The 25,723-nt window shown below is 44.1% G+C and overlaps 1 protein-coding gene, 1 non-coding gene and 1 pseudogene across 2 annotated transcripts; 2 read left to right on the plus strand and 1 right to left on the minus strand.

Moving 5' to 3' along the window:
- The first annotated feature begins 344 nt into the window (after positions 1-344).
- Positions 345-2,131, plus strand: LOC100441315 (AP-4 complex subunit sigma-1-like; annotated as a pseudogene).
- Positions 2,132-5,128: 2,997 nt separating this feature from the next.
- Positions 5,129-5,319, minus strand: LOC112134108 (U2 spliceosomal RNA). Its single transcript, XR_002915679.1, has one exon. It is a non-coding gene; the product is annotated as a U2 spliceosomal RNA (small nuclear RNA).
- A 14,498-nt stretch (positions 5,320-19,817) lies between these two features.
- Positions 19,818-24,978, plus strand: PNRC1 (proline rich nuclear receptor coactivator 1). The gene is made up of 2 exons (XM_003780633.4): positions 19,818-21,560; positions 23,895-24,978. The coding sequence occupies exons 1-2, from the start codon at positions 21,021-21,023 to the stop codon at positions 24,336-24,338; spliced, it is 984 nt and encodes a 327-aa protein (XP_003780681.2). The 5' UTR covers positions 19,818-21,020; the 3' UTR covers positions 24,339-24,978.
- The last annotated feature ends 745 nt before the right edge of the window (positions 24,979-25,723 follow it).

The following is a 25,723-nucleotide window of genomic DNA, read 5'->3' on the forward strand; positions in this document are numbered from 1 at the left end:
GCCTGGCCAACATGGTGAAACCTCATCTCTACTAAAATAAAAAAATTAGCCGAGTGTGGTGGCACATGCCTGTAATCCCAGCTACTCGGGAGGCTGAGGCAGGAGAATCACTTGAACCTGGGAGGTGGAGGTTGCAGTAAGCTGAGATATTACCACTGCACTCCAGCCTGGGTGATAGAGGGAGACTGTCTCAAAACAAAGCAAAACTAATGAATTTGTATGCTTTTCTCTTGTTAATCTGCATGGTGTCGATTTGGTTTCTAGAACCAGCTGAAGAACCCACGTAAGACCAACAGGGGGACTAGAAGTGATCTCTGGCTCTCCTACACTCTTTTCTTTAACCTCATTTTTTATTTACCCAGCATTTATTCATCCCCAAGGTCTCTGCCAGAAGTGTATATCTCTTCTTAAGTTCTCCAAACATACTGGGAATTCCAGCAATTTCATCTTCTTCTTTGAAACCTTCCCCTTGCCCCAGGACTCATCTGTCCTCCTGCTGCAGGCTGGGCTAGTCGGCTCTCTCGCCCTCTTGTACAGATGCCATATGGAGACTGCCTCTTACCCTCCCCCCAGAAATTCCTCTCACTCTTCTCCTGAGTGAGCTCTTATGCGTCCTAGATTCCATGTCTTATTCTTTCGTGGTTTACTCTCTTCTGTGAAGCACTTCTTCTGGTAGCTTCCTGCAAAAGACTGCATCGGGAATAAATTTCTTGAGGTGTTATGTGTTTGGAAGATTTTTATTCTACTCTTATGTCTGATTGACAGTTTGGTAGGAAACAGACTTCTAAGTTGGAATTAATTTACCCTTGAAATTTTGAAGTCATTGTTCATTGTCCTCTAGCTTTAAACTGAGATTTCAGATACTATTCCAATTCTGATGCTTTGTGTGTGACCTGTTTTTCCCTTAGAAAGACTGTGGGCTGAGAGTGGGGCTCACGCCTGTAATCTCAGCACTTTGGGAGGCCGGAGTGGGAGTGCCACTTGAGCCCAGTTGTTTGAGACCAGCCAGGGCAACACAAGGAGATTCTATCAATACAAATAATTTTTTTTTTTAATTAGCCGGGCATGGCAGACGCCATACTAAAAGCCAAAATGGCTGCCCCGAGGAGGTCTGCACCGCGCGGCTAGTGAAGGTTGGGCAACTAGCTTCTGCGGGAAAGGAGGGGGTCGCCAGGAAAAGCCGTTGAGAGGACCATCACACCCCGAGCAGCACAGTTTCCAGTTACAGCCATCCCTTGTCATAAGTCATAACTTTTGAACTATATTTGGAAAAATACTGGCCAGGAAAGAAAAATGATAAAATTTTTCCTCATGGTGAATAAACAAGGGCAGACTCGACTTTTTAAGTACTATGAACATGTGGATATTAATAAGCGTACACTTCTGGAAACAGAAGTCATAAAGAGCTGTCTCTCCTCGATCCAATGAACAATGCTCTTTCATTGAATATAAGGATTTTAAGCTGGTATATCGGCAGTATGCAGCTCTCTTCGTTGTGGTTGGAGTTAATGACACTGAGAACAAGATGGCTATTTATGAATTTATTCATAACTTTGTGGAAGTTTTAGATGAGTGTTTCAGCTGAGTAAGTGAATTAGATATAATGTTTAATTTGGATACAGTACACATCATTTTGGATGAGATGGTGTTAAATGGCTGCATTGTGGAAATTAACAGGGCAAGAATTCTTGCCCCTCTACTAATTCTTGATAAGATATCAGAAAGCTGAAAGGAAGTCTCTTCCAGACAACATGGATTTATCAGAAATGCGAGTACCATGGAATACATCTCAACATCTGTAACCCAGAAGAATCTGGAAGACCACAATTACAAAATGGGGTATCCTTCCAAAGACATTATAAATAGGCATTTTCCACAGTTCCTAAAAAGAAAACAAAACTGTACTTTAAAACATGTACAAAGAAAACAATTTTTTTAAACTGAGAGCAAAGTTTTACTTTCTAATTGTAAACATATCTTTCCTACTTCTTTAAATTCTGCTGAGCACCTAAGGAACCCTTCTTGGTCTATGCTGCTTTTTGCAAATTGAATTCAGGAATAGCAGGATGGTAGTGGGAAGAAAGTGTGGCAGTTTTCTGTCAGCCAATAAAATTTTAAATTTTAAACACAAGGCATTTTGAGTAACGTTGTTTTCTGAAGGCTGTCTTTTTTTGAGGCGGAGTCTAGCTCTGTCACCTGGTGCATTCTCAGCTCGCTGCAGCCTCTGCTTCCTGGGTTCGAGCGATTCTCCTAACTCAGCCTCCCAAGTAGCTGGAACTGCAGGCATGTGCCACCACACCTGGCTAATTTTTGTGTTTTTAGGGGAGATGGGATTTCACCGTGTTGGCCAGGCTGTTGTTCTTGAACTCCTGGCCTAGGGTGATCCGCCTGCCTCGGCCTCCCAAGGTGCTGGGATTACAGGCATGAGCCACCACGCCCAGCCAAGAGGTGTTTTTTGTTTTTGTTTTTGTTTTAAGAGAAGCAGGTCTTGCTGTGTTGTCCAGGCTGGACTGCAGTGGCTATTCACAAGCATGATCATGTTGTACTACAACCTTGAACCTTCTGGGCCTAGCTTTAAAAGCTTTGTAATGTGGGGCTGGTGCAGTGGCTCACACCTGTAGCCCCTGCACTTTGGGAGGCTGAAGAGGGAGGATCGCTTGAGGCCAGAAATTCGAGACCAGCCTGGGCAACGTAGACCTCATCTCTACAAAAAGTGCAGGGGTTAGCCAGGTGTGGTGGCGCATGCCTGTGGTCTCGACTGCTTGGGAGTGTGAGGCAGAAGGATTGCTTGAGCCCAGGAGTTCAAGTCTGCAGTGAGCTATGATCGTGTCACTGCACTCCAGCCTGGGTGACAGAGCAAAACCCTGTCTCAAAAATAAAGAAGTCCGAGGGTGGTGGCTCAGGCCTGTAATCCCAACATTTTGGGGGGCCACGGCAGGAGGAATGCTTGAGCCCATTAGTTCAAGACCAGCCTGGGCAACACAGCAAGACCATATCTCTACAAAAAATAAATAATTAGCCAGGTGCGGTGGCTCATGCCTGTAGTCCTAGCACTTTGGGAGGCTGAGGTGGGCGGATCACTTGAGGTCAGGAGTTTGAGACCAGCCTGGCCAACATGGTAAAACCTTGTCTCTATTAAAAATACAAAAAAATTAGCCAGGCATGGTGGCAGGCGCCTCTAATCCCAGCTGCTCAAGAGGCTGAGGCAGTAGAATTGCTTGAACCCGGGAGGCGGAGGTTGCAGTGAGCCGAGATCATGCCACTGCACTCCAGCCTGGGCAACAGAGTGAGACTCTGTCTCTAAAAATAAATAAATAACTAATTAAAAAGTTAGCCAGCTGTGGTGGTGAGCACCTGTACTCCTAACTACTCAAGAGGCTGGGTGGGAAGATTGATCAAGTTCAGGAGTTTGAGGCTGCAGTGAACTATGATCACAACATTGCGCTCCAACCTGGGCAATGGAGTGAGGCCCTGCCTCAAAAAAACCAAAACAAAACAAAAAAACTTTTATAACGTGTACCTAACAAAGATTGCAGAGTTAAATTTTATTTGCCAGTTTGTAAAAGCCTTTGATATTCATTTTAAGGGCACTTAGTAATTACAATGCCATTATATAATTAACTCTATAGAGAACATTACTTTCAAGTAATGGATGGTCAGACATTAAGAGAGCCCCAGAGAGCCCCTACAGCTATCCTTTATGCCCCCTTTTTTGTTTGTTTTTTGGAGACAGCATCTCCCTCTGTCTCCCACGCCAGAGTGCAGTGGTGTGATCACGCCTCACTGCAGCCTCTGCCTCCTGGGCTTGGGTGATCCTCCCGCCTCAGCCTCCCGAGTAACTGGGACCACAGGCGCGCACCCTCTCCACCCAGCTAATTTTTGTATTTTGTTGTAGAGATAGGGTTTCGCCATGTTGTCCAGACTGGTCTTGAATTACTGCGGTCGCATGATCCATCTGCCTTCGCCTCAGGCCTGAGCCACTGTGCCCAGTCTTTTTATGCCACATTTTAAAGGGTTTGCTTATTACTAAGCTTACTGTTAATGAAATTTAGTTCAAAGTTTAAAAGTAGAATGCAGCCAGGCACAGTGGCTTATGCCTGTGATCCCAGCACTTTGGGAGGCCGAATCGGGTGGATCATTTGAGGTCAGGAGTTCAGGACCAGCTTGGCCAACATGGTGAGACCCTGTTTCTATTAAAGGTGCAGAAAGGTTAGCTGGGCATGGTGGTACGCACTTGTGATCCCAGCTGCTTGGGAGGCTGCAGTGGGAGGATCGTTTGGGCCCAGGGGGCGGAGGTTGCAGTGAGCTGAGATTAAGATCATGCCACTGCACTCCAGCCTGGGCAACAGAGCGAGACTCTGTCTCAAAAAAAAAAAAAAAAAAAAAAAAGTAAATGTCTCCCATCTCAAAAACAAAAAAAGTAGAATGCAAGAAAATGTCTCTGTACAGGTAGGCATGAAATGAATCCTTCTCTTCCTCCCTTTTACTCCTTTAACCCCTTCTCCTGCAATGTCTTGAAGTAAATTACTGTCATTACAGAAGAGCAACACACTGCATCCCCCCAAAACCTTTCTATATGCTTTTGCTACCCAGTTAACAGAAGAATATACAGAACTGCCTTAGGGGAAACTATGTACAGTTGTCCCTCCCTTATCCACTGTTTCGCATTCTGTGGTTTGTGTTACTCATGGTCAACTAAGGTTCCAAAATATTAAAAGAAAATTCCAGAAATAAACCATGCATAAGTTTTAAACTGCAAAAATAAATAAATAAATAATAAGATTTTAATTTTTTGTCTTCCTTCCTTCCTTTCTTTTGAGACGAAGTCTCATTCTGTCACCCAAGCTGGAGTGCAGTGACACGATCTCAGCTCACTGCAACCTCCACCTCCCAAGTTCAAACTATTCTCCTGCCTCAACCTCCCTGAGTAGCTGGGATTACAGGGGCATGCCATCACACCCAGCTGATTTTTATATTTTAACTAGAGACTGGATTTCTCCATGTTGGTCAGGCTGGTCTCAAACTCCTGACCTCAAGTGATCAACCCGCCTCAGCCTCCCAGAGTGCTGGGATTACAAGCATGAGCCACCGCGCCTGGCCTTTTTTTTTAAGTTTATAGCATGTGGGGTGAGGGAGCACGGATCCTGGAGGTACTGCAATACCCGGTCTATGTGTGGAGTGGATGGAGCACGCTCCTATTCCATCTCCCTGCTCTAAAAATCCATTTAATATATTGTCCTCAGACAGACAACGTATCAGATATTAAACTGATAAGAAGAGACACTGTACTTGATCTTAGGCAAAAAGCCAAGAAGTGATTTTTAAAAGATGTTAATGATCATCTCTTTTTATTATTAGGTTTCTTGAAGTAAGACTCATTTCACACATTGTGCTGAGCACTCAGTGAGCTACTTCAACCTGCAGACTCATGTTTTTCAGTTCTGGTGTATTTGCATAAATTTTTTTTTGTTAATTTCCTCTCTTCATTTACTCTGTTTTCTCTGTCTGGAATTCCTATTTGAAATATTGGGCCTCCTGGACAGATCTTCTTTCTCTTTTCCTTCTTTTCAAATTCTTCATCCTTAAATTTTACTTTCTGGGAGATTGTCTTAAATTTGCTTATATTTTTCAATTTCAAATTTTTATTTCTGTCACAATAAATATTTTAAATTTTCCTTCCTTCCTTCCTCTTTCCTTCTTTCCTTCCCTCTCTCCCTTCTTCCCTCCCTCCCTCTTCTTTCTCTTTCCTTTTCTTTCTCTTTCTTTCTTTCTTCTTTCTTCCCTTTTTGTCTTTCTCTATCTCTCTCTCTTTCTTTCTCTTTCTATCTTTTTTTTTTTTTGACAGAGTCTTGCTCTGTCATCCAGGCTGGACTGCAGTGATATGATCATGGCTCACTCTAGCCTTGACCTCTTCGGCTCAAGCAATCCTCCCACCTGAGCCTCCTGAGAAGCTGGGACTACAGGTGCATGCCATCACACCTAGCTAATTTTTTATTTTTTGTAGAGACATGGGTCTCCCTATGTTGCCCAGGCTGGTCTCGAACTCCTGGGGCTTAAGTGATCCTTCTACCTCAGCCTCCCAAAATGCTGGGATCACAGGCGTGAGCCACCGTGCCCAGCCAGAGGAGTTTTCTTTTTTTTTTTTTTTTTTATTATACTTCAAGTTCTACAATACACGTGCAATGTGCAGGTTTGTTACATATGTATACATGTGCCATGTTGGTGTACTGCGCCCATTAACTCGTCATTTGCGTTAGGTATTTCTCCTAATGCCATCCCTCCCCGCTCCCCCCACCCCACAACAGGCCCCAGTGTGTGATGTTCCCTACCGTGTGTCCAAGTGTTCTCATTGTTCAATTCCCACCTATGAGTGAGAACATGCGGTGTTTGGTTTTCTGTCCTTGCGATAGTTTGCTCAGAATGATGGTTTCCAGCTTCATCTATGTCCCTACAAAGGACATGAACTCATCCTTTTTTATGGCCGCATAGTATTCCATGGTGTATATGTGCCACATTTTCTTAATCCAGTCTATCATTGATGGACACTTGGGTTGGTTCCAAGTCTTTGCTATTGTGAATAGTGCCGCAATAAACATACGTGTGCATGTGTCTTTATGGTAGCATGATTTATACTCCTTTGGGTACATGCCCAGAAATGGGATGGCTGAGTCAAATGGTGTTTCTAGTTCTAGATCCTTAGTTTTCTTGAAGTGACTCTTTCTCTTATCTATTACTGCACAACAAACTACCCCAAAACATAATAGCTCAAAATAACCTTGAAGAAGGCAAAAGGGATATAGAGAGGAACCACTTTATTTGCTCACAGTTTTATAATTTGGGCTAGGCTCTGCTGGTCAGATTCTCGGCTGGGTGTGGTGGCCCACGCCTGTGATCCCACCAAGTTTTTAAATTTTTTTTATTGCATCTTGTTTTTGTTTCATGTATGTACTATATTCCTAACACACTGAGGCTATTAATTAGAGGGGCTTTAAACATTTTTTCTTCTGCTGTATTTATGTCCTACAGGTTCCTTTTATTCCTATTTAATTGTATGTGTGGTTTGATCCTCAAAAATTAAGTCACCCTTGCCTGACTGCTTACACTTTAGGATATTGCAGTAAGAGGCCGATTGTATGCTCTGAGTTTGTTGGGACTCAGAAACCAGTATCCCAAAATATAGTGCTTTGATATGCTGAATGGAAGAAGCTTCAAGTTTTCTCTGACCACACTCTCCACCATCTCTCCCAAAGCACAGGATCAAGCTGAAGTTCCTTCATCTGCCTAAGATCCAGACCCACCAAAAGGAACAATTTTTTTCTTCCTCTTCCTGTAAGACCACATCTGAAGCGACTCTTTCAGAAGATAATGTATAAATTAAGCTCTGTTCCCCTATCATTCATTCTCTTTACTAATCCCATAAACAGAATGCTGCTTCTTCTTCCTCCCACAGCCTTTTTGTCTGGATGATATATAAGCTTCTAAACTCCCCTGTGGAGTAAGTAATCACTCCGTGATTCTCTCCAGGTAAAATTTCTATGCCTTTTCTCCAATTAATGTCTTTTGTGAGTTGATTTTTCAGCAAACCTTCAGAGGGCAAAGAGCAAGTTTTCCCTTGGCTCCTGCAGTTCACTGGCTTGTGAACTTCCCTATGGGATGATCTATCTATCTCTCTGGCTGGGCTATATATATATATATATATATATATATATTTTTTTTTTTTTTTTGAGACAGGGTTTTAGTCTGTCACCCAGGCTGGAGTGCAGTGGCACAATCATGGTTCACTGCAGCCTCAACCTCCCAGGCTCAAGTGATCCTCCCACCTTAGCCTCCTGAGTATCTGGGACTGCAGGCCCACACCTCTATGCCCAGCTAATTTTTTACTCTTTGCGGAGGTGGGGGTTCTCACCATGTTGCCCAGGCTGGTCTCCAACTCCTGGGCTCAAGTGATCCTCTGCCTGGACTGTATCTTAAAGAACATTAGAAATTAAAGAATATGAGTGTCAATATTTAAACTAATCACATTATATGCACTTGCATATGTTAAGAATAACTGTAATATGCTAATTTACTAGTTAGGCTAAAATATCACCCTCTTCTCTCCCCTGAAACTCAAAAAGCTAATGCCATCATTTTAGATATAGCATTTATAGCAATGAGTCATATTTGGCTGTGAATCATAATCAATGTCTCAAATAAAACTTGGCAGAATATCAGCCGCACAGGTTCATCCTGAGCTTTCCTGTGAAGGTGGCTGTGCTTGTTCTTCAGCTCTGAAATCCAAACACACTTCTGGTCTTTCTGTGTGTGTTCAGGAATTTAAAAAATGACATAACTTAGGGAATGTCAGTTTTGTCTTCTTATACAAACCTTAAATTTTTAAGGTTGAAATAAAAACATGATAAAGATAATTCGCTGGGCGTGATGGTTCACGCCTGTAATCCCAGGACTTTGGAAGGCTGAGACGGGCAGATCACTTGAGGCCAGGAGTTCGAGATTAGCCTGGCCAACAGGGTGAAACCCCGTCTCTACTAAAAATACAAAAATTAGCTGGGCGTGGTGGTGCGCACCTGTAGTCCCATCTTCTTGGAGGCTGAGGTGAGAGAATCACTGGAACCCAGGAGGCAGAGTTTGCAGCGAACCAAGATCATACCACTGCACTCCAGCCTAGATGACAGAGTGAGACCCTGTCTCAAAAAAAAAAAAGATAACTCAGGCAATGTCAATTTGATTGTTCTGCACAAATCCTAAATTGTTCTGGATGTTATAAGGACATGAAAATGTTCTTTTCTTAGTACGAATTGCCAGAAAATCATTAATCAAATCTCATTTTTCTTCTTATGTTCCGGTGTTACAAACTAAAGAAAAAACTCTCTATACAGTCTCACTCAGGTTAAAAAATTACAAGCATTTCTCCAAAACAAGTGTTCATTTTGTAACCTTTTACTATCACATAGTTGAAAGAGCTCTACAGTATGAAATTTTATTCTGTCATATCATTTTAAATTCAAATACTGTAAAAATTGGGGCACTGCAGTATTTTGTAAAAATGAAATATGCTATTTCCCTTATGGAATTGTTGCTAACTAGAAGGACAGGAATGAACTGACTGTCCTGTGGCCTGAAAAGTAAATGAGATTTGGCAGGGTATGTTTCAATCCATTTTCCTTAATTTGTTTTAAACTTCTTGAAAATAATTTTACTCCCATTCTGCAGATGTCAAGTGAAATAACCAAGGATAACTAGAATGATTAAATAAATAGATTTCCATATTTTGCACAAGAGTAGGAACACTTTTTGTATAAATAGTTCACAGGCAACTAAAAAGCAACTTAGTTATTTGGGGATTCTTTTGTTTTTAAGAGAGAAAACATAAAAATTTGAATTCATTAGAATTTTTTTTTCTTTTTTGGGAGAACAGAGTCACTCTGTTGCCCAGGCTGGAGTGAAGTGATACAATCATGGTTTACTGCATCCTCAGCCTCCCAGGCTGAAACAATCCTCTCACCTCAGCCTCCTAAGTAGCTGGGACTATAGTTGTGTGCCATCATGCCCAGCTAATTTTTTAAATTTTTTGTAGAGACAGGGTGTCGCTATGTTGCCCAGGCTGGACTCAAACTCCTAGCCTCAAGTGATTCTCCTCCTGCCTCAGCCTCCCAAAGTGTTGAGATTACAAGTGTGAAACCACTGTACCCAGCTTCATTGGGCCTGAAAGTGAAGAATATGAAAAATAAAACCTGGCTGGGCATGGTGGCTTACACCTGTAATCCCAGCACTTTGGGAGGATGTGGTGGGAAGATCACTTGAGCCCAGGAGTTCAAGAGCTGCCTGAGCAACATAGCCAGACCTTGTGTCTACAAAAAAATAAAAAATTACCCTGGCTTGGTGGCGTGGGCCTCTAGTCCCAGCTACCCAGAGACTGAGGTGGCAGGATTGCTCAAGACAGGGAGGTCAAGGCTGCAGTGAGCCATGATCGCACCACTGCACTCCAGCCTGGGTGACACAGTGAGACCCAGTCTCAAAAGAAAAAAGGAAGAAAGGAAGGAAGGAAGGAGGAAGGAAGGAGGAAGGGAGGGAGGGGGAGAGAGAGGGAAGGAAGGAAGGAGAGAGAGAGAAAGAAGGAAGGAAGGAGAGAGAGGGAAGGGAGGAAGGAAGGAAGGAAAAGAGAGAGAGAAACAGAGACAGAAAGAGAGAAAACCTTATTAAACCGGGATAATCAGACGGGCACGGTGACTCAAGTGCTGTAATCCCAACACTTTGGGAGACTGAGGCAGGTGGATCACTTGAGGTCAGGAGTTTGAGACCAGCTGGGTCAACATAGTGAAACCTCGTCTCTACTAAAAATACAAAAATTAGCCAGGCATGGCAGCAAGCTTCTGTAGTCCCAGCTACTCAGGAGGCTGAGGCAGGAGAATCGCTGGAACCACGGAGGTGAAGGTTCCAGTGAGCTGAAACTGTGCCACTGCACTCCAGCCTGGGTGACAGAGTGAGACTCTGTCTCAAAAAAACAAAAAATCACGGCTAGGTGCCGTGGCTTACACCTGTAATCCCAGCACTTTGGGAGGCCAAGGCAGGCAGATCACTTGAGGTCAGGAATTCAAGACCAGCCTGGCCAACTTAGTGAAACCCCGTCTCCACTAAAAATACAAAAAAATCAGCCAGGTGTAGTGGTGGGCGCCTGTAATCCCAGCTACTCGGGAGGCTGAGACAGGAGAATTGCTTGAACCCAGGAGGTGGAGGTTGCAGTGAGCAGAGATCATGACACTGCACTGCAGCCTGGGTGACAAAGTAAGAATCTGTCTCAAAAAAATAAAAATAAAAATAAAAATAAATAAATAAATAAAATAGTCATATTTCCTTTCTGAATTGTCCTGTTGCTTTTCATATCCCTGTCAAAGCTATGGTTCCTCTCTAAGTCAACTAGATTTGGAAATCCAGGAGCCAATCTTTTACTCTTCTTTCTTCTCGCCTCTCCTGACCCTCATATTTCCTACCCTGTCTGGTCTCCCAGCTTGACCAAGTCACCAGTTGGGAGGGAGGGAGGGAAGGAAGGAAAGAAGGAATTCAATTTTCCAAGAGAAGTCAGAAATTCCTAGAGTTGCCCTAGGATTCTTACTTCCTGAAGTTGCCCTGGATTTCTTACTTTCATTCCTAAAAAAACTTCACCTCATAAAACTACTACATTGGCCTGGCCAATCCTCTCAATGCTTGTCTGTCCACAGTTTCTGAAATGGACCTAAGTGGTTCCTTATAGACAGGTGCCTCACCATCCTGGCCAGAAGCCATCCAGCACAGGTCTAGTAAGAGGGTTCTGTTGAATGTAGATGATATTGACTAATCATCCAATTATCCTGTCTGGACGAATCCATATTGAACCAATCAGCTTCCATCTCTCTGGAATTTGAACTTTAGGTAAATAGCGAGCTAGGTGGTGGTGATAGTAGAAGTAGAAATACAGAAAAAGAACAAACAGAAAGAGTAGTTGAGTCTTTTAGAGTAAGGCTCAACAAACATCTGCTAAGAAGTAACAAATAACCTAGTAGTTAAGGCTATATTGGATCTTGAATCAATTTTGAGTTTCCAAATGGCATTTCAAGTCGGTCAGGTACTACATCATAATTCTTGTTCTTTCCATGAGTTCTGGGTATGAAGGTTTTCCTGGTATCTTATGAGGCCTGGTATGTGGTCAGTCTTCTTGTCTTCCTTATGTCTATGTGTGCATATCCTTAAAACAACCCATTACTTTAGGTAACCTGAGTTAATTCTTGCAATGAAGAAAAAATAATATAAACAATAATCTCTCTCTCTCCCTCTCTCTCTCTCTCTCTTTTTTTTGAGATGGCGTCTCACTCTGTCACCCAGGCTGGAGTGCAGTGGCATGATCTTGGCTCACTGCAACCTCTGCCTCCTGGGTTCAAGCGATTCTCCTGCCTCAGGCTCCCGAGTAGCTGGGATTACAGGTGCCCGCCACCATGCCCAGCTAATTTTTGTATTTTTAGTAGAGATAGGGTTTCACCATGTTGGCCAGGCTGGTCTCGAACTCCTGACCTCAAGTGATCCACCCACCTCAGCTGCCCAAAGTGCTGGGATTAGAGGCATGAGCCACCGTGCTTGGACTCCTGTATCCTATATATACTTTATAATAAACCAGTAAATGTATGTGTTTCCCTGTGTTCTGTGATCTGTTTTAGCAAATTAATTTAACTCAAGAAGAGGGTAGAGGGAAGCCTGGCATAGTGGCTCATGCCTGTAATCCCAGCACTTTGGGAGACTGAGAAGATTACTTGAGCCTATGAGTTTGAGACCATCCTGAGAACAAAGTGAGACCTCACCTCCACAAAAAAATTTTTAAAATTAGCCTGGAGTCGTGGCATACGCCTATAATCCCAGCTACTCAGAAGGCTGAGGTAGGAGGATTTCTTGAGTCCAGGAAGTCAAGACTGCAGTGAGCTATGATAGCACCACTACACTCCTGCATGGGTGAAAGAGCAAGACCCTGTCTCAAAAAACAAACAAACAAAAAGTATAGGTGACAACCTACTACTTGTCATTGGTGTCTGAAGTGGTGGCAGTCTTGTGGGACTGAGCCCTTAACCTGTGGGATCCGACTCTAACTCCAGGTAGACATGTCAGAACTAAATTGAATGATAGATATAGGACACACAGTTCTTGTCCCCTAAAGTGCTTGGTGTGTGAGGGAAAACTCCATGCATCAGGTCACAGAAGTGTGCTGTGTTGATTGTTGTGAGTGTGTGAGTGGAGAGTAGGAAAAACAGTTTGGTTTTTCCTATCTCAAGTCTCCTGAGGAACAATCTGATGTTGATCCCTGATGCCTAGATTTTGCTGCTTTTTCCTCATTTAAAGAAATGAAGATTTATTATAGAATAGAATAGCTCACTCCATGTCTTGGGTCAGAGAAAGGCCAAGATAAGTATGGAACATCTTGTTATGGATATAAAGCAAAAATGTTTTTTAAAATATTTGGGAGAAGTGCTAAAGAGATAATAGTGAGGGAGGAGAAAAGGAAAAATTTAGCAGACAGCTAAAGCTAGTCTTTGGAAAAATTCTTTTCAACAGAAAGACAGCCTGAGAAATCAAGCTAAAGGCACAAATAGAGCAGCCTGGGGAAAAACTCAGCTTGCAGCTGCACAGAAAAGAAAGCAAGGCCCAATATAGAAGCTTTTGTTCTTGGTGTAATCAGTCGGCTCCCAGGAAAAAGTTTCCTCCCCTTTTCAGGCATGTACACGGTGGGCTCGGGGGGAACTTGTACAGAGTGGGGGCGCTTACCCAAAACATATCCACAGTTGCACAAACAAGAGAAGCTGTGCTTTGTGTTTGCCTAAAGACATGTCTGCAGCTGCACAGATAAGGAGAGTTACACAGACAGCTTCACATATAAGGGAAGTTACACAAACAGCTACAGAGAAGAGGGGAGTGTCTTACAAAAGCTTTGTATTCAACTGTAAAAACGGCAACCCACTCGGACTCCCTCTCTGCTGTGGAGAACATTCCTCTTTTGCTTATTAAACTTTTGTTCCCACCTCACTCTTGGTGTCCACATTCCTTAATTTTCTTGGTTGTGAGACAAGGAGCTCAGGTAATACTTCAGGCAACAAGACTGCTAGAAGAGAAATATCTTGGCTTTCATTGGCTACACCCTAAGGTTTGAGCAAAAAAAGGGAAATGATTATAGATAATTGAAACTATTTGAATCTATTAAAGTCCATAATGATTCTCCAAAGGAAAAATTTAGTAATAAACAGTTTGACTATAAAAGATAGTGAATGTGATAATATAGATGTTAATTTTTTTTAAATTGCAGAAATAAAGTTATATGTATGGATGATTTTTTAAAAATCTAAAGCATATATTAGTTTATAAAGCACAGACATGACTTTCCTTGTGAAAGAAGGGAGAGAAGAATAGTGGGAACTAAGAATCAGTCAAGCAGTCCTGGGAAAAAAATTAACCATACCAAGAACAGAAAGAACTGCTCCACAGCATCTGTCACACCTACCAGCCAGGCAGAAGGAAGATCCAATAGTCAGTCAGCACCAGAGTCACACAGGACCATGTAGAAACAGAATTCAATAATGTGTTTCAAAATGAAGATTTGCCTAATCAAATGCCCTGAAGAAGACAGCTAACTGTGCACATTCCATCCCTGCCTCATGCATGATGAACCCTTTCAATGACTCTGTTAATTATAAGAAGTTAATGAGGCAAAATCAGTCTACGAAAATGGTTAACAGGCCAGGTCAATACATAATGATAAGAAACTAGGTTCTGCAAGGCTAGCCAACTGAAACTTGAAAAAATACACCATATTTCAGGGAGAGGCATCAATTTACTAGAAATTAAAAGTTCTGCAGGGCCAGGGGCATTGGCTTATGCCAGCGCTTTGGGAGGCACTGGTGGGAGAACTGCTTGAGGCCAGAAGCTCAAGACTAGCCTGGGCAACAAGCAAGACCCTGTCTCTATAAAAAATTTAAAAATTAGCTAGGTGTGGTGGCACTTGCCTGTAGTCCCAGCTACTCAGGAACCTGAGGTGGTAGGGTTCCTTGAGCCCAGGAGTTTGATACAGTGAGCTATGATCGTGCCACTGCACTCCAGCCTGGTCAACAGAGCAAGACCCTATCTCCATAAACTAAATAAATAAATACATTCTGCAAATGGCAAGGATTTTTAAAAGCTTGATCAATGTATACAATGAGAGCAAGGCTCAGGTAAAGAAGGCATGATGGACACTGTTACCCAGCTAAGATGCAATTGGTTAAACATCAGCTGGTCTAAATGACATGCTTTTTCTATTCTTTTTTTTTTTTGAAACAGGGTCTCACTCTGTCACCCAGGCTAGACTGCAGTGGCACAATTATGGCTCCCTGCAGCCTTGACCTCCTGGGCTCAAGCCATTCTTCCACCTCAGTCTCCTGAGTAGCTGGGATGACAGGTGGGCACCACCACATCCAGCTAATTTTTGTGGGTTTTGCCATGTTGCCCAGGCTGGTCTCAAGTTCTTGAGCTCAAGTGATCCTCCCACCTCGGCCTCCCAGAGTTCTGGGATTACAGGCGTGAGCCACTGCACCCGGCCATGACACGCTTTTTCTTTTGGTTTTATATCTAGGATGAAATAGAATCAAATGTCCATCATTATTATTGTACCCTAAGGCTGCCATTAGTCCTTTTGACACCTTTATACCAATAAGAAAAAGCCATCTTAGTCCATTCTGGCTGCTAAAACAAAATATCATAAACTGGGTAGATAACAAACAACAGATTTATTTCTCACACTTCCAGAGGCCGGAATGTTCAAGATCAGGGTGCCAGCTGGTCGGGTTCTGGTGAAGTCCCTCTTCTGGGTTGCAGACTGCAGACTTCTTGCTGTGTCCTCAGTGGTACAAGGAGGAGGGACATCTGTGGCCTCTAATCATATGCATGAGGGCTCCAACCTGATGACCTAACCACTCCCCAAAGACCCCACGTCCTAACATGATCACACTGGTTATTAGGTTTCAACATATGAATCTGGGGAAGACACAAACATTCAAATCATAGCAATGCCCAGATGGCCCCAGCCCCTGGGAAGATGGCTTCAAGAGCAGAGTCAAAGCTCTGTTTCAGCTCTCCCTTGACTCTTTGGCCAGGCACCCTCATGCAAATTATAACCTGTACAAACCTGTAACCCCAGAGAGATATAAGTATAGGGATAATGGAGACATTAATTTCAATCTACGGTAACAATACTTTATAAGCACTCCAAGTGTCATAAATTTGTCATTATTGTGAAAATTTGTGCATATTTTGCTTTTTAACACAAAGTTTAGATTTTTATTTAAACTCTTCAGAGTACATTATAAAATAAGTTTTGTAATCAATGCTGAAATGTTAGGAAAATTTTTACTTGCTAAACAAAAACATTTTGATTTCCTGGTTGTTTTATGTTTAGAAGACTATTATTTTATAAATTTGAAAGATTAATAATTTGAGCATTAAGCAAAACAGAAGGCCAGGTGTGGTGGCTCACGCCTATAATCCCAACACTTTGGGAAGCTGAGGCGGGCGAGTCACCTGAGGTCAGGAGTTCGAGACCAGCCTGGCCAACATGGTGAAACCCCATCTCTACTAAAAATACAAAAATTGGCCAGGCGTGGTGGCATGCACCTGTAATCCCAGCTACTCAGGAGGCTGGGGCAGGAAAATCGCTTGAACCTGGGAGGTGGAGGTTGCAGTGAGCCGAGCCGAGATCATACTACTATACTCCAGCCTGGGCAACAGAGTGAGACACCATCTAAAAAAAAAAAAAAGCAAAATAGAAGTTGGATTAAGTGTTCCTCTTTTCATACAGGTGTCCCTCAAACCTTAGACATTACAGATCTAAGCAATAGGCTGGGTGAGGTGGCTCATGCCTGTAATCTCAGCACTTCGGGAGGCCAAAGTGGTTGGATCACTTGAACTCAGGAGTTCGAGACCAGCCTGGGCAAGATGGCAAAACCCTGTCTCTACCAAACACGCACACACACAAATTAGCATACACGGTGGCATGCGCCAGCTAGGGAGGATGAAGTGTGAGAATCTCCTGAACGCCAGAGGCGGAGGCTGCAGTGAGTTGTTATCGCACCACTGCACTCCAGCCTGGGTGACAGAGTGAAGCCCTGTCTCAAAAAAGAAAAAGAAAAAAAAAATCTAAGTAATAACAGGTAGAGAAAATGGTAATAAAGTCTATATAAAGAGGAAAAAAAGACATTCAGGGTAGGAGGAAAGAAAATGACATTTCACACAGAGAGAGGGAAAGAGGACAGAGGTAAAATACATCAGAGACAAAGGTAGATAGAAGAGAGAGAAGTGGAATTTGGAGTTCTGCTTAGTGTCAATGCGGGTAAGCTGCTTATTTCATAAATGGGCATTACCTCTTTTTTCTGCTATTTAATACCTAGTTTACTTTCCAATCTTTTATTTTTCTTCTAACCTCCTCTAAAGATTAGCTTAACAAAAATAAAATCAAGACGTACACTGGAGCAAAAAGCTTCAAGAACTCTGAGAATTCTCCTAAAATTTCCTTTACCCTTGGAATATCTTGTTACTTCCAAGATTGGCCTTTTGGGCCCGAGCAAAAGGATCTGATTTTTTTTTTTTTTTTCTGAGATGAAGTCTTGCTCTGTCGCCCAGGCTAGAGTGCAGTGGCGTGATCTCAGCTCACTGCAACCTCTACCTCCCAGGTTCAAGTGATTCTTCTGCCTCAGCCTCCCAAGTAGCTGGGACTACAGGCAGGCACTACCACAACTGGCTAATTTTTGTATTTTTAATAGAGACAGGGTTTCATCATGTTGGCCAGGCTGGTCTCCAACTCCTGACCTGAAGTGATCCATCCACCTTGCCCTCCGTGAGCCACCGCACCCAGCCTGATCTTTTTTCTTTATATCATATAGCACAGCTAACACTATATGTTAAACCTATAACGCTTAAGTTTAAACAGTAAAATTAGACTTTACTAAAGACTAAGGGTTTACAAAGACTACACACACAGAGTAACATTCAATCCAATCATCTAGCTTATAAAACCTCGACTGCTCTCTTCCAGTGCCCCATTTCAGCTCCCATTCTGTTTCTTAGTGGTGGGCACCATTTTAGCAATCTCAGCACCCACCACCCAGGTGGTCACAGCTGCAAGGTTAATTTTCTTACAGTACAGAACCCAGGGCAAACATGAAGCCTACACTTAAGACCTCAAAATGATAAGTTATACACATAATTACTCCAACATTCACCCAAGAAATACACATAGACAATAATAGGTATCTTTGACCAAGGGTCCCACAGAGCTGGCTACCAATGACCAGCTCCCTGAAAGGTAAATTATTCTCTAGGACAGTATGATATTATCTCCAGATAAAGTCAAGCCTAAAATCATGGGATATAGTGAAAAGAACACTGGACTAGGCATCAGGAGTTCAAGTTATTCCTACCTCATTGTGTGAACACCCCCCCCCCCCCCGGCAAGCAAGTTACTATATATTTAGATTTATTTACATCATACGTTAAATAGGACCTCTCTATATCAACCTTAAAGTGCTAGAGTAAGAATAAAATGAGATGACAGATGGAAAGTGCTTTGAAAAAGTAGATCCTTCTACAGCTCTGGATGTACATGATTCCCATCCATCCAATGAACATGAGCAGTTACTATGTATTACATGTTGCAGAAACAAAAATGAGTAAAATTCAGCGATTGGAATGAAATTGAGTTTTTTTGTTTGTTTTTTGTTTTTTGAGATGGAGTATCGCTCTGTTGCCCAGGCTGGAGTGCAGTGGCTCACTGCACTCGGCTCACTGCAACCTCTACCTCCCAGGTTTAAACGATCCTCCTGCCTCAGCCCCCCTAGTAGCTGGGATTACAGGCACATGCCGCTACGCCCAGCTAATTTTTGTATTTTTAGTAGAGACAGGGTTTCGCCATGTTGGCCAGGCTGGTCCTGACCTTAGGTAATCCAGCTGCCTTGGCCTCCCAAAGTGCTGAGATTACAGGTGTGAGCCACCACGCCTGGCCTGAAATGTAGTTTCAAAAGCTTATAAGGTTGACTGGGTTTGGTGGCTCACTCCTGTAATCCCATTACTTTGGGAGGCAGAGACAGGCAGATCCCTTGAGCTCAGGAGTTTGAGACCAGCCTGGGCAACATGGTGAAACCCTGTCTCCACTAAAAACACAAAAAATTAGCCAGGAGTGGTGGTGTGTGCCTGTGGTCCCAGCTACTCAGGGGCGTGGGGGGCTGGGGTTGGAGGATCTCTTGAGCCTGGGAGGTGGCTGTTGCAGTAATCCGAGATTATGCCATTGCACTCCAATCCGAGTGTCAGAAAGAAACCCCGTCTTAAAAATAAAAGTTTATAAAGTGATTGGGAAGCATTTTTCTGGATATGCAATCTGTCCAACTTTGCCATCAATCATAAAACGTTTCATTGCTTACTAATTGCTTACCACTCCAAAGCTGAAAACTATTGTAGAGGCGGTGAGGATACAGAAGTGTAAGATTACTGTGGTCTTCTAATAACATAGAATCTAGTGTGGCAGGGCTGGGCGCGGTGGCTCACGCCTGTAATCCCAGCACTTTGGGAGGCCGAGGCAGGCGGATCACGAGGTCAGGAGATCAAGAGCATCCTGGCCAACATGGCGAAATCCCGTCTCTACTAAAAAATACAGAAATTACCTGGGCGTGGTGGCGGGTGCCTGTAATCCCAGCTGCTAGGGAGGCTGAGGCAGGAGAATCGCTTGAACCAGGGAGCCGGAGGTTGCAGTAAGCCGAGATGGCGCCACTGCACTGCAGCCTGGCCACAGAGCGACACGCCGTCTCAAAAAAAAAAAAAAAAAAAAATTAAAACTTTCGTCTTGCAGTACCTGGACTGGAGATCAAATTCTGATGTTAACTTACCGTTTGATCTTTGACAAGTCCTTTAGCCTTTCTAAGCCTGTTTCCCCAGCTGTAAAATGGGGATAAAATACAGTACTGTCCCTCTAAAAAGAAGCTGAGGCAAAATTAGGCCAAGCTTGAGGACTGCAACCCAGGACCATGGATTCAAGCTGCCCTGAATATACACTCGGATTAGCAACAGTTACAAGTAGGTTTTTAAAGGAAAAGAGGCAGCTCCTAAATTGTTTACCAATTTACATTAAAATATCATGGGCTCTTGACTAGCTATACATTGTTCTTTGTATCTTAAATTTCAGAAACTTAAAGATAATGCGTAGGCAGCTAATCAGGAACAAAATACCTTTAAACAATTGCCCCAGGCATTAGTAGTGAAAGGAAGAGAGTGACAGCCTGCCTACTTCGCAGAGCTGAGGTCTGATCTATTTTTCTTAGTACCTATTCATAAGGGTTGTTGTGAGGTTAAAGTGAGACAATTTATGTAAAGAACAGTTCCTGGAACATAAATGCTTGATAAATTATGGCCACAATTCTTTTTTGTGGTTGAGCAGTGCGGGGAGATCACGAAAAATTTCTATTTACGCGCAGCTAACAAAATTCTGTATGTTGCAGAGCTGTTTCACTTTCTCCCTTTGAGATGCAAGCCGGCTTGCCGCCTCCTCAAGTAACCAGGCACGATGTTGCGATCCCAAAGTCTCACAATCCTTCAAGTATGAAATCAGTAAAAACTCCAACTTCCATTTATGGATTTACGGAGAACTTTTTATACATTGAGGGGCTAATTCAATCAGTAAGTCACCTTGATTTTTACTCTGATCACCGGGACTAATAAGCAGCGATGCCGAACCAAGTAAATAAAAGAATCGTGAGCCACACTTCAGTAGATAAAATTTAAATGTAGGCTGATTTTCTTCACGATTGCTAGGGAAGAAATCCTTACAGCGTACTTAGAAATTTTTGTTTTAAAATAATAACGCTGTTACGTTGGGCTGAAAATAAAACGGATACTTCCCCAAGGTCAGCAGCGGAGGAGGCAACCGTGGCCTTGCCAGAGTCGTCCCCCATTCCCAGCCCCCGTTCTTCCTGCCGCCCTCCCCCTGCCCCCTCCCTTCCCCACCCCCATCAACAAACTCCGCCGGGACATTTCAGTCCCACCACTCCCTAGCCGGGCGAAGCGCGGGGGAGTGCTGGGGAGGGGTAAGGAGGGTGGGGCGGAAACCCAATTTCATTGTTCGCGGGACCGACTCTTCCCGAAACAGCTCGCTGGCAGCGCCTGCGCAGTGCGCGTTCTTTGTGCCAGGCTGCAGCAAGCTGGTTGTTTGTGTGTGTCTACCCGAAGCGGCGGAGGCGGAGCGAGGGGGCGTGGCCTGCCTTGTCGCACTCTAATTGGGCTTTCACAAGGAGATGGGCGGGCGCGGGGCGGAGCTTCCGATAACAACACTCGGAGCTGGGGCTGTGGCTATTTGTTGCTGCGCCGCCACCGCCCGAGTCATGTTCCGCGATCTTCTCTGGCTTTCCTAGCAGCATCCATCGCCGCCACCCTATCTTCACTGGCTTCACCTTCTCCTTCTCTCCTCGTTGCTGAACGACAAGCTTCCTAGCGCTATGACCGTCGTCTCCGTCCCGCAGCGGGAGCCGCTCGTCCTGGGTGGCCGCCTTGCGCCGCTTGGCTTTTCCTCCCGAGGTTACTTCGGGGCCCTCCCGATGGTGACCACGGCTCCGCCTCCTTTACCCCGGATCCCGGACCCCCGGGCACTGCCCCCGACCCTCTTCCTCCCTCACTTCCTAGGGGGAGATGGCCCGTGTCTGACCCCCCAGCCTCGCGCTCCAGCAGCTCTGCCCAACCGCAGCCTCGCCGTGGCGGGAGGCACTCCTCGGGCAGCGCCGAAGAAGCGGCGAAAGAAGAAGGTGCGGGCGAGCCCCGCAGGGCAGCTGCCCAGCCGCTTCCACCAGTACCAGCAGCACCGGCCGAGTCTGGAGGGCGGCCGGAGCCCCGCGACCGACCCGAGCGGAGCGCAGGAGGTCCCGGGCCCGGCCGCCTCCTTGGCCCCGAGTCCTGCAGCCGCAACGCGCACGGAGGGAGTCAGCCCCGACCTTGCCCCGCTGCGGCCCGCGGCTCCCGGCCAAACCCCGCTCAGGAAAGAGGTGAGGCCGCCAGCGGGCCTTTGGGGGCCGTTGGGTAGTCGGACCCTTAGACGGTGGCGGCCGAGCTCTGGGGCTGCAGACCCTGCACCCGGGGGGTCGGGCGGGTGGGGGCGGGGTGGGGGGCGGCTGTTTACTCGGGAGGGAAGTTTCCGTGACGCCCGCTCCATTCTTGCTTTGGGGGAAGAAGGGGGAAGGGGAGGCATGCGCTGGCGCTTCAGATTGGCTCCCAGGAGTCGGCCAATGAGAAGCGCCGCTGCGCCCCAGCAACAGCCCCGATTTAGAAGGTTGGCGGCGTTCCAGGGGGTTTCGGCGTTCCGGGCGCGCGGCGTGGTGGGGGCAGGGACGGGGCCTGCGGGAGGGCTGACGTCAGCGCGCGCTACGTGCCCGGCGCTCCGGCGCCCATGAAGGAGGCGAGGCTGGGTGGGGGCAGCCGGGGAAGGACTGGGCCCCGCTTTCGGCCTCCGGGCTATCGGGAGCCCCAGTCGTAGTCGGTGAAACGCGGAGACGGTCTCTAACGTCCCGCCGTAGGGGGTGGAGTGGGCTCCGAACGGCTGGGTTTCATTTGGTTGGAGTTGTGCCAAAATGTGAGGTGCCCCATGTGGGACGCGCAGTCCAGCTGGGGCTCTGCCCGCCTTGGGCCTGACCTACTTAGTGGTTCCTTCTAAGTTAAGAGTTGGCAGGAGCCGCACAAAACTGATTTTATTACCGTTGCCACTGTGTACTTCGTGTTAGTGTGTCCAGAATAAGTTTTCAGAAGAGTTAGCAATTGAATTGACTTAGCCCGTCTGATTGCAGTGCTATTGGATTAGGATAAAATGGATAGAAGTTTAAATGGGATTAAGTCTACGAAATGATTTGAAAGTCTTGTCAGAATAACGTTTGATGGACTTAAGTTCAATGACTTACTCTTCGTAATAATGAAATGAAAAAGTTCCTGTTATTTAGTGAAGAATGTTGCCTTGAATTAGAAATTTGCGGTTTATCTGTGCCCTTGGGAAAAAATTACTAAATTTGCCCATCGTGTTTCTTTAAATTATCGTTTCAATGTCTCCCACCTTTTAAAATTCCACGACTTTTGAAATATCCTTGATTACCTAAAAGCTTTTGTGCTTGTTTCTTGGCCTGTTTTCTAGAACAGGTACTAACCAGGGAGCTCTGGCAGTGAACCTTATTGACGTGGAAAGTTGTGGTCTTTCGTGTCGTGTCTTGCTTACTACCGCGTTACAAGTGTTGGTAGTGCAGTGATCTAGTGGATTACCTTATGCTTTTCCATCTGTTTAAGACTTCTATAAGGCCCACTTAAGTTAGGAAAGATTAAGATTAGTGAAGCAGCGTTCTCGAAAGAGTTACTAAACCAGAAAGTAGGAGGTACACAGCAAAGATTGTTTCTGGCACTCGTATTTGGAAGAGAGCTCATTAGTCGTCTTTACAGTTGTAGAAAGGTGGACTTGGGTTATTTCAGACTTCTTTTAGTTTGACATTTTAGAACTGGTTCACGCTGCATACTGGTAACCAGCAGTGGTGATTAACTGCATTTTTAGTGGCGAACAAGAGTGAACTTAAAAGTCGAGAAATTTAAGTGTTTTTTTTTTTCTTGAGACCGAGTCTGTCTCTATCGCACTCCAGGCTGGAATGCAGTGGCACGATCGACTTCTGCTCACTGCAGCCTCCCCTTCCCAGGCTCAAGGGATCCCGCCTCAGCCAGCCTCCCAAGGCACGTGTTACCACGCTGGGCTGATTTTTATATTTGTAGTAGACATGGGGTTTCGCTATGTTGCCCAGGCTGGTCTCGAACTCCTTGAGCTCGAGCGATCTGCTTGCCTTGACCTCCCAAAGTGCTGGGATTACAGGCGTGTGAGCCACCATGCCCAATTAAAGTTTTTGTAATTTCAGCTTTTATTTTAGATCCAAGAGGTACTTGTGCAGGTTTGCTACATGGGTATATTTCGTGATGCCGAGGTTTGGAGTATGAATGATCCCATTCCAGGTAGTGAGCATAGTACCCAGTAGGTCCCCCCACCCTCTCTCAACCCCCCTTCTAGTAGTGCCTAGTGTCTGTTGTTGTTCCCCACTTTATGTCCATGTTGTACCCAATGTTTAGCTCCCAAATTCACTTATAAGTGAGAACTTGCGATATTTGGTTTTCTGTTTCTGCATTAATTCGTCTAGGGTAATGGCCCCCAGCTACATATGTGTTGTCACAAAGAACATAATTTTGTTCTTTTCTATGGCTGTGGGCAAACTTAAACACAACAAAACTAGATATGTGATATGAGATTCATAACTGATTTTTATCTAGAAACTATATTTACTTTTGTGTTCTTGTCTTTGTAGGTTTTAAAATCAAAGATGGGAAAATCGGAGAAAATTGCCCTTCCCCATGGCCCGCTTGTTCATGGTATACACTTGTATGAGCAACCAAAGATAAACAGACAGAAAAGCAAATATAACTTGCCACTAACCAAGATCACCTCTGCAAAAAGAAATGAAAACAACTTTTGGCAGGATTCTGTTTCATCTGACAGAATTCAGAAGCAGGAAAAAAAGCCTTTTAAAAATACCGAGAACATTAAAAATTCGCATTTGAAGAAATCAGCATTTCTAACTGAAGTGAGCCAAAAGGAAAATTATGCTGGGGCAAAGTTTAGTGATCCACCTTCTCCTAGTGTTCTTCCAAAGCCTCCTAGTCACTGGATGGGAAGCACTGTTGAAAATTCCAACCAAAACAGGGAGCTGATGGCAGTACACTTAAAAACGCTCCTGAAAGTTCAAACTTAGATTTCAGATTTCAGTATGTGTGTAAAACATAATTTTTCCCATATCCCTGGACTCTTGAGAAAATTGGTACAGAAATGGAAATTTGCCTTGTTGCAACATACAATTGCAAAAGATGAGTTTAAAAAATTACATACAAACAGCTTGTATTATATTTTATATTTTGTAAATACTGTATACCATGTATTATGTGTATATTGTTCATACTTGAGAGGTATATTATAGTTTTGTTATGAAAGTATGTATTTTGCCCTGCCCACATTGCAGGTGTTTTGTATATATACAATGGATAAATTTTAAGTGTGTGCTAAGGCACATGGAAGACCGATTTTATTTGCACAAGGTACTGAGATTTTTTTCAAGAAACAGCTGTCAAATCTCAAGGTGAAGATCTAAATGTGAACAGTTTACTAATGCACTACTGAAGTTTAAATCTGTGGCACAATCAATGTAAGCATGGGGTTTGTTTCTCTAAATTGATTTCTAATCTGAAATTACTGAACAACTCCTATTCCCATTTTTGCTAAACTCAATTTCTGGTTTTGGTATATATCCATTCCAGCTTAATGCCTCTAGTTTTAATGCCAACAAAATTGGTTGTAATCAAATTTTAAAATAATAATAATTTGGCCCCCCCTTTTAACATAGTCCTGACTCTCTGTGTGTGACTGTTTCTCATGTTTGAATGTGACTAGGAGATGATTTTGGGTGGTTGGATTTTTTTGACTTCTGCTTAGTGGCTGAATGTGAGCCGCCATGCCTGGCCATAATCTACATTTTCTTACCAGGAGCAGCATTGAGGTTTTTGAGCATAGTACTTGACTACTCTAGAGGCTGAGACGGGAGGATCTCTTGAGCCTGAGAGGTGGAGATTGCAGTGAGCTAGGATCAGCCCACTGCACTCCAGCCTGGGTAACAGACCCTGTCTCAAAAAAAAAAAAGGCCAAGAGGAAGTAAGGGAGACAGATTTTGAGTGGGAATGTTAAGCAATCAGGTCAAGTAAAGAAGATGGAAGATACAAAGGAACTTGTTGGATGTTTTGTGTGAGTCACCATTCCTTCCTTAGAAATGCAGATACACCTTCCTCACAAATGGAAGGGAAGCTCATTTAGAAGTTTAGTTTGAAGATGCCCCCAATTTTTAGTCACCAATTTTAGCTTTTGTTAGTAATGTGTTGTAAATATTAATACTAATGACTGACTACAATGAGTTCTGACATCTCTCCCAAATCGGTTTGTGATTCTAGAAAGACACATTCACAGGTTTTAACAACACATTTTTGCACATGGTTATAAATATTCCTACACAATATAATATAAGTCCTACCGCCTCAACCACCCTTCTTTCCTTGTCCGACATTTCTCAGCTCCTGTCATTTTGAGCAGTAT

Source organism: Pongo abelii, chromosome 5 (genome assembly GCF_028885655.2).
Source record: "Pongo abelii isolate AG06213 chromosome 5, NHGRI_mPonAbe1-v2.0_pri, whole genome shotgun sequence".
In the NCBI taxonomy this organism is placed as follows: domain Eukaryota; kingdom Metazoa; phylum Chordata; class Mammalia; order Primates; family Hominidae; genus Pongo; species Pongo abelii.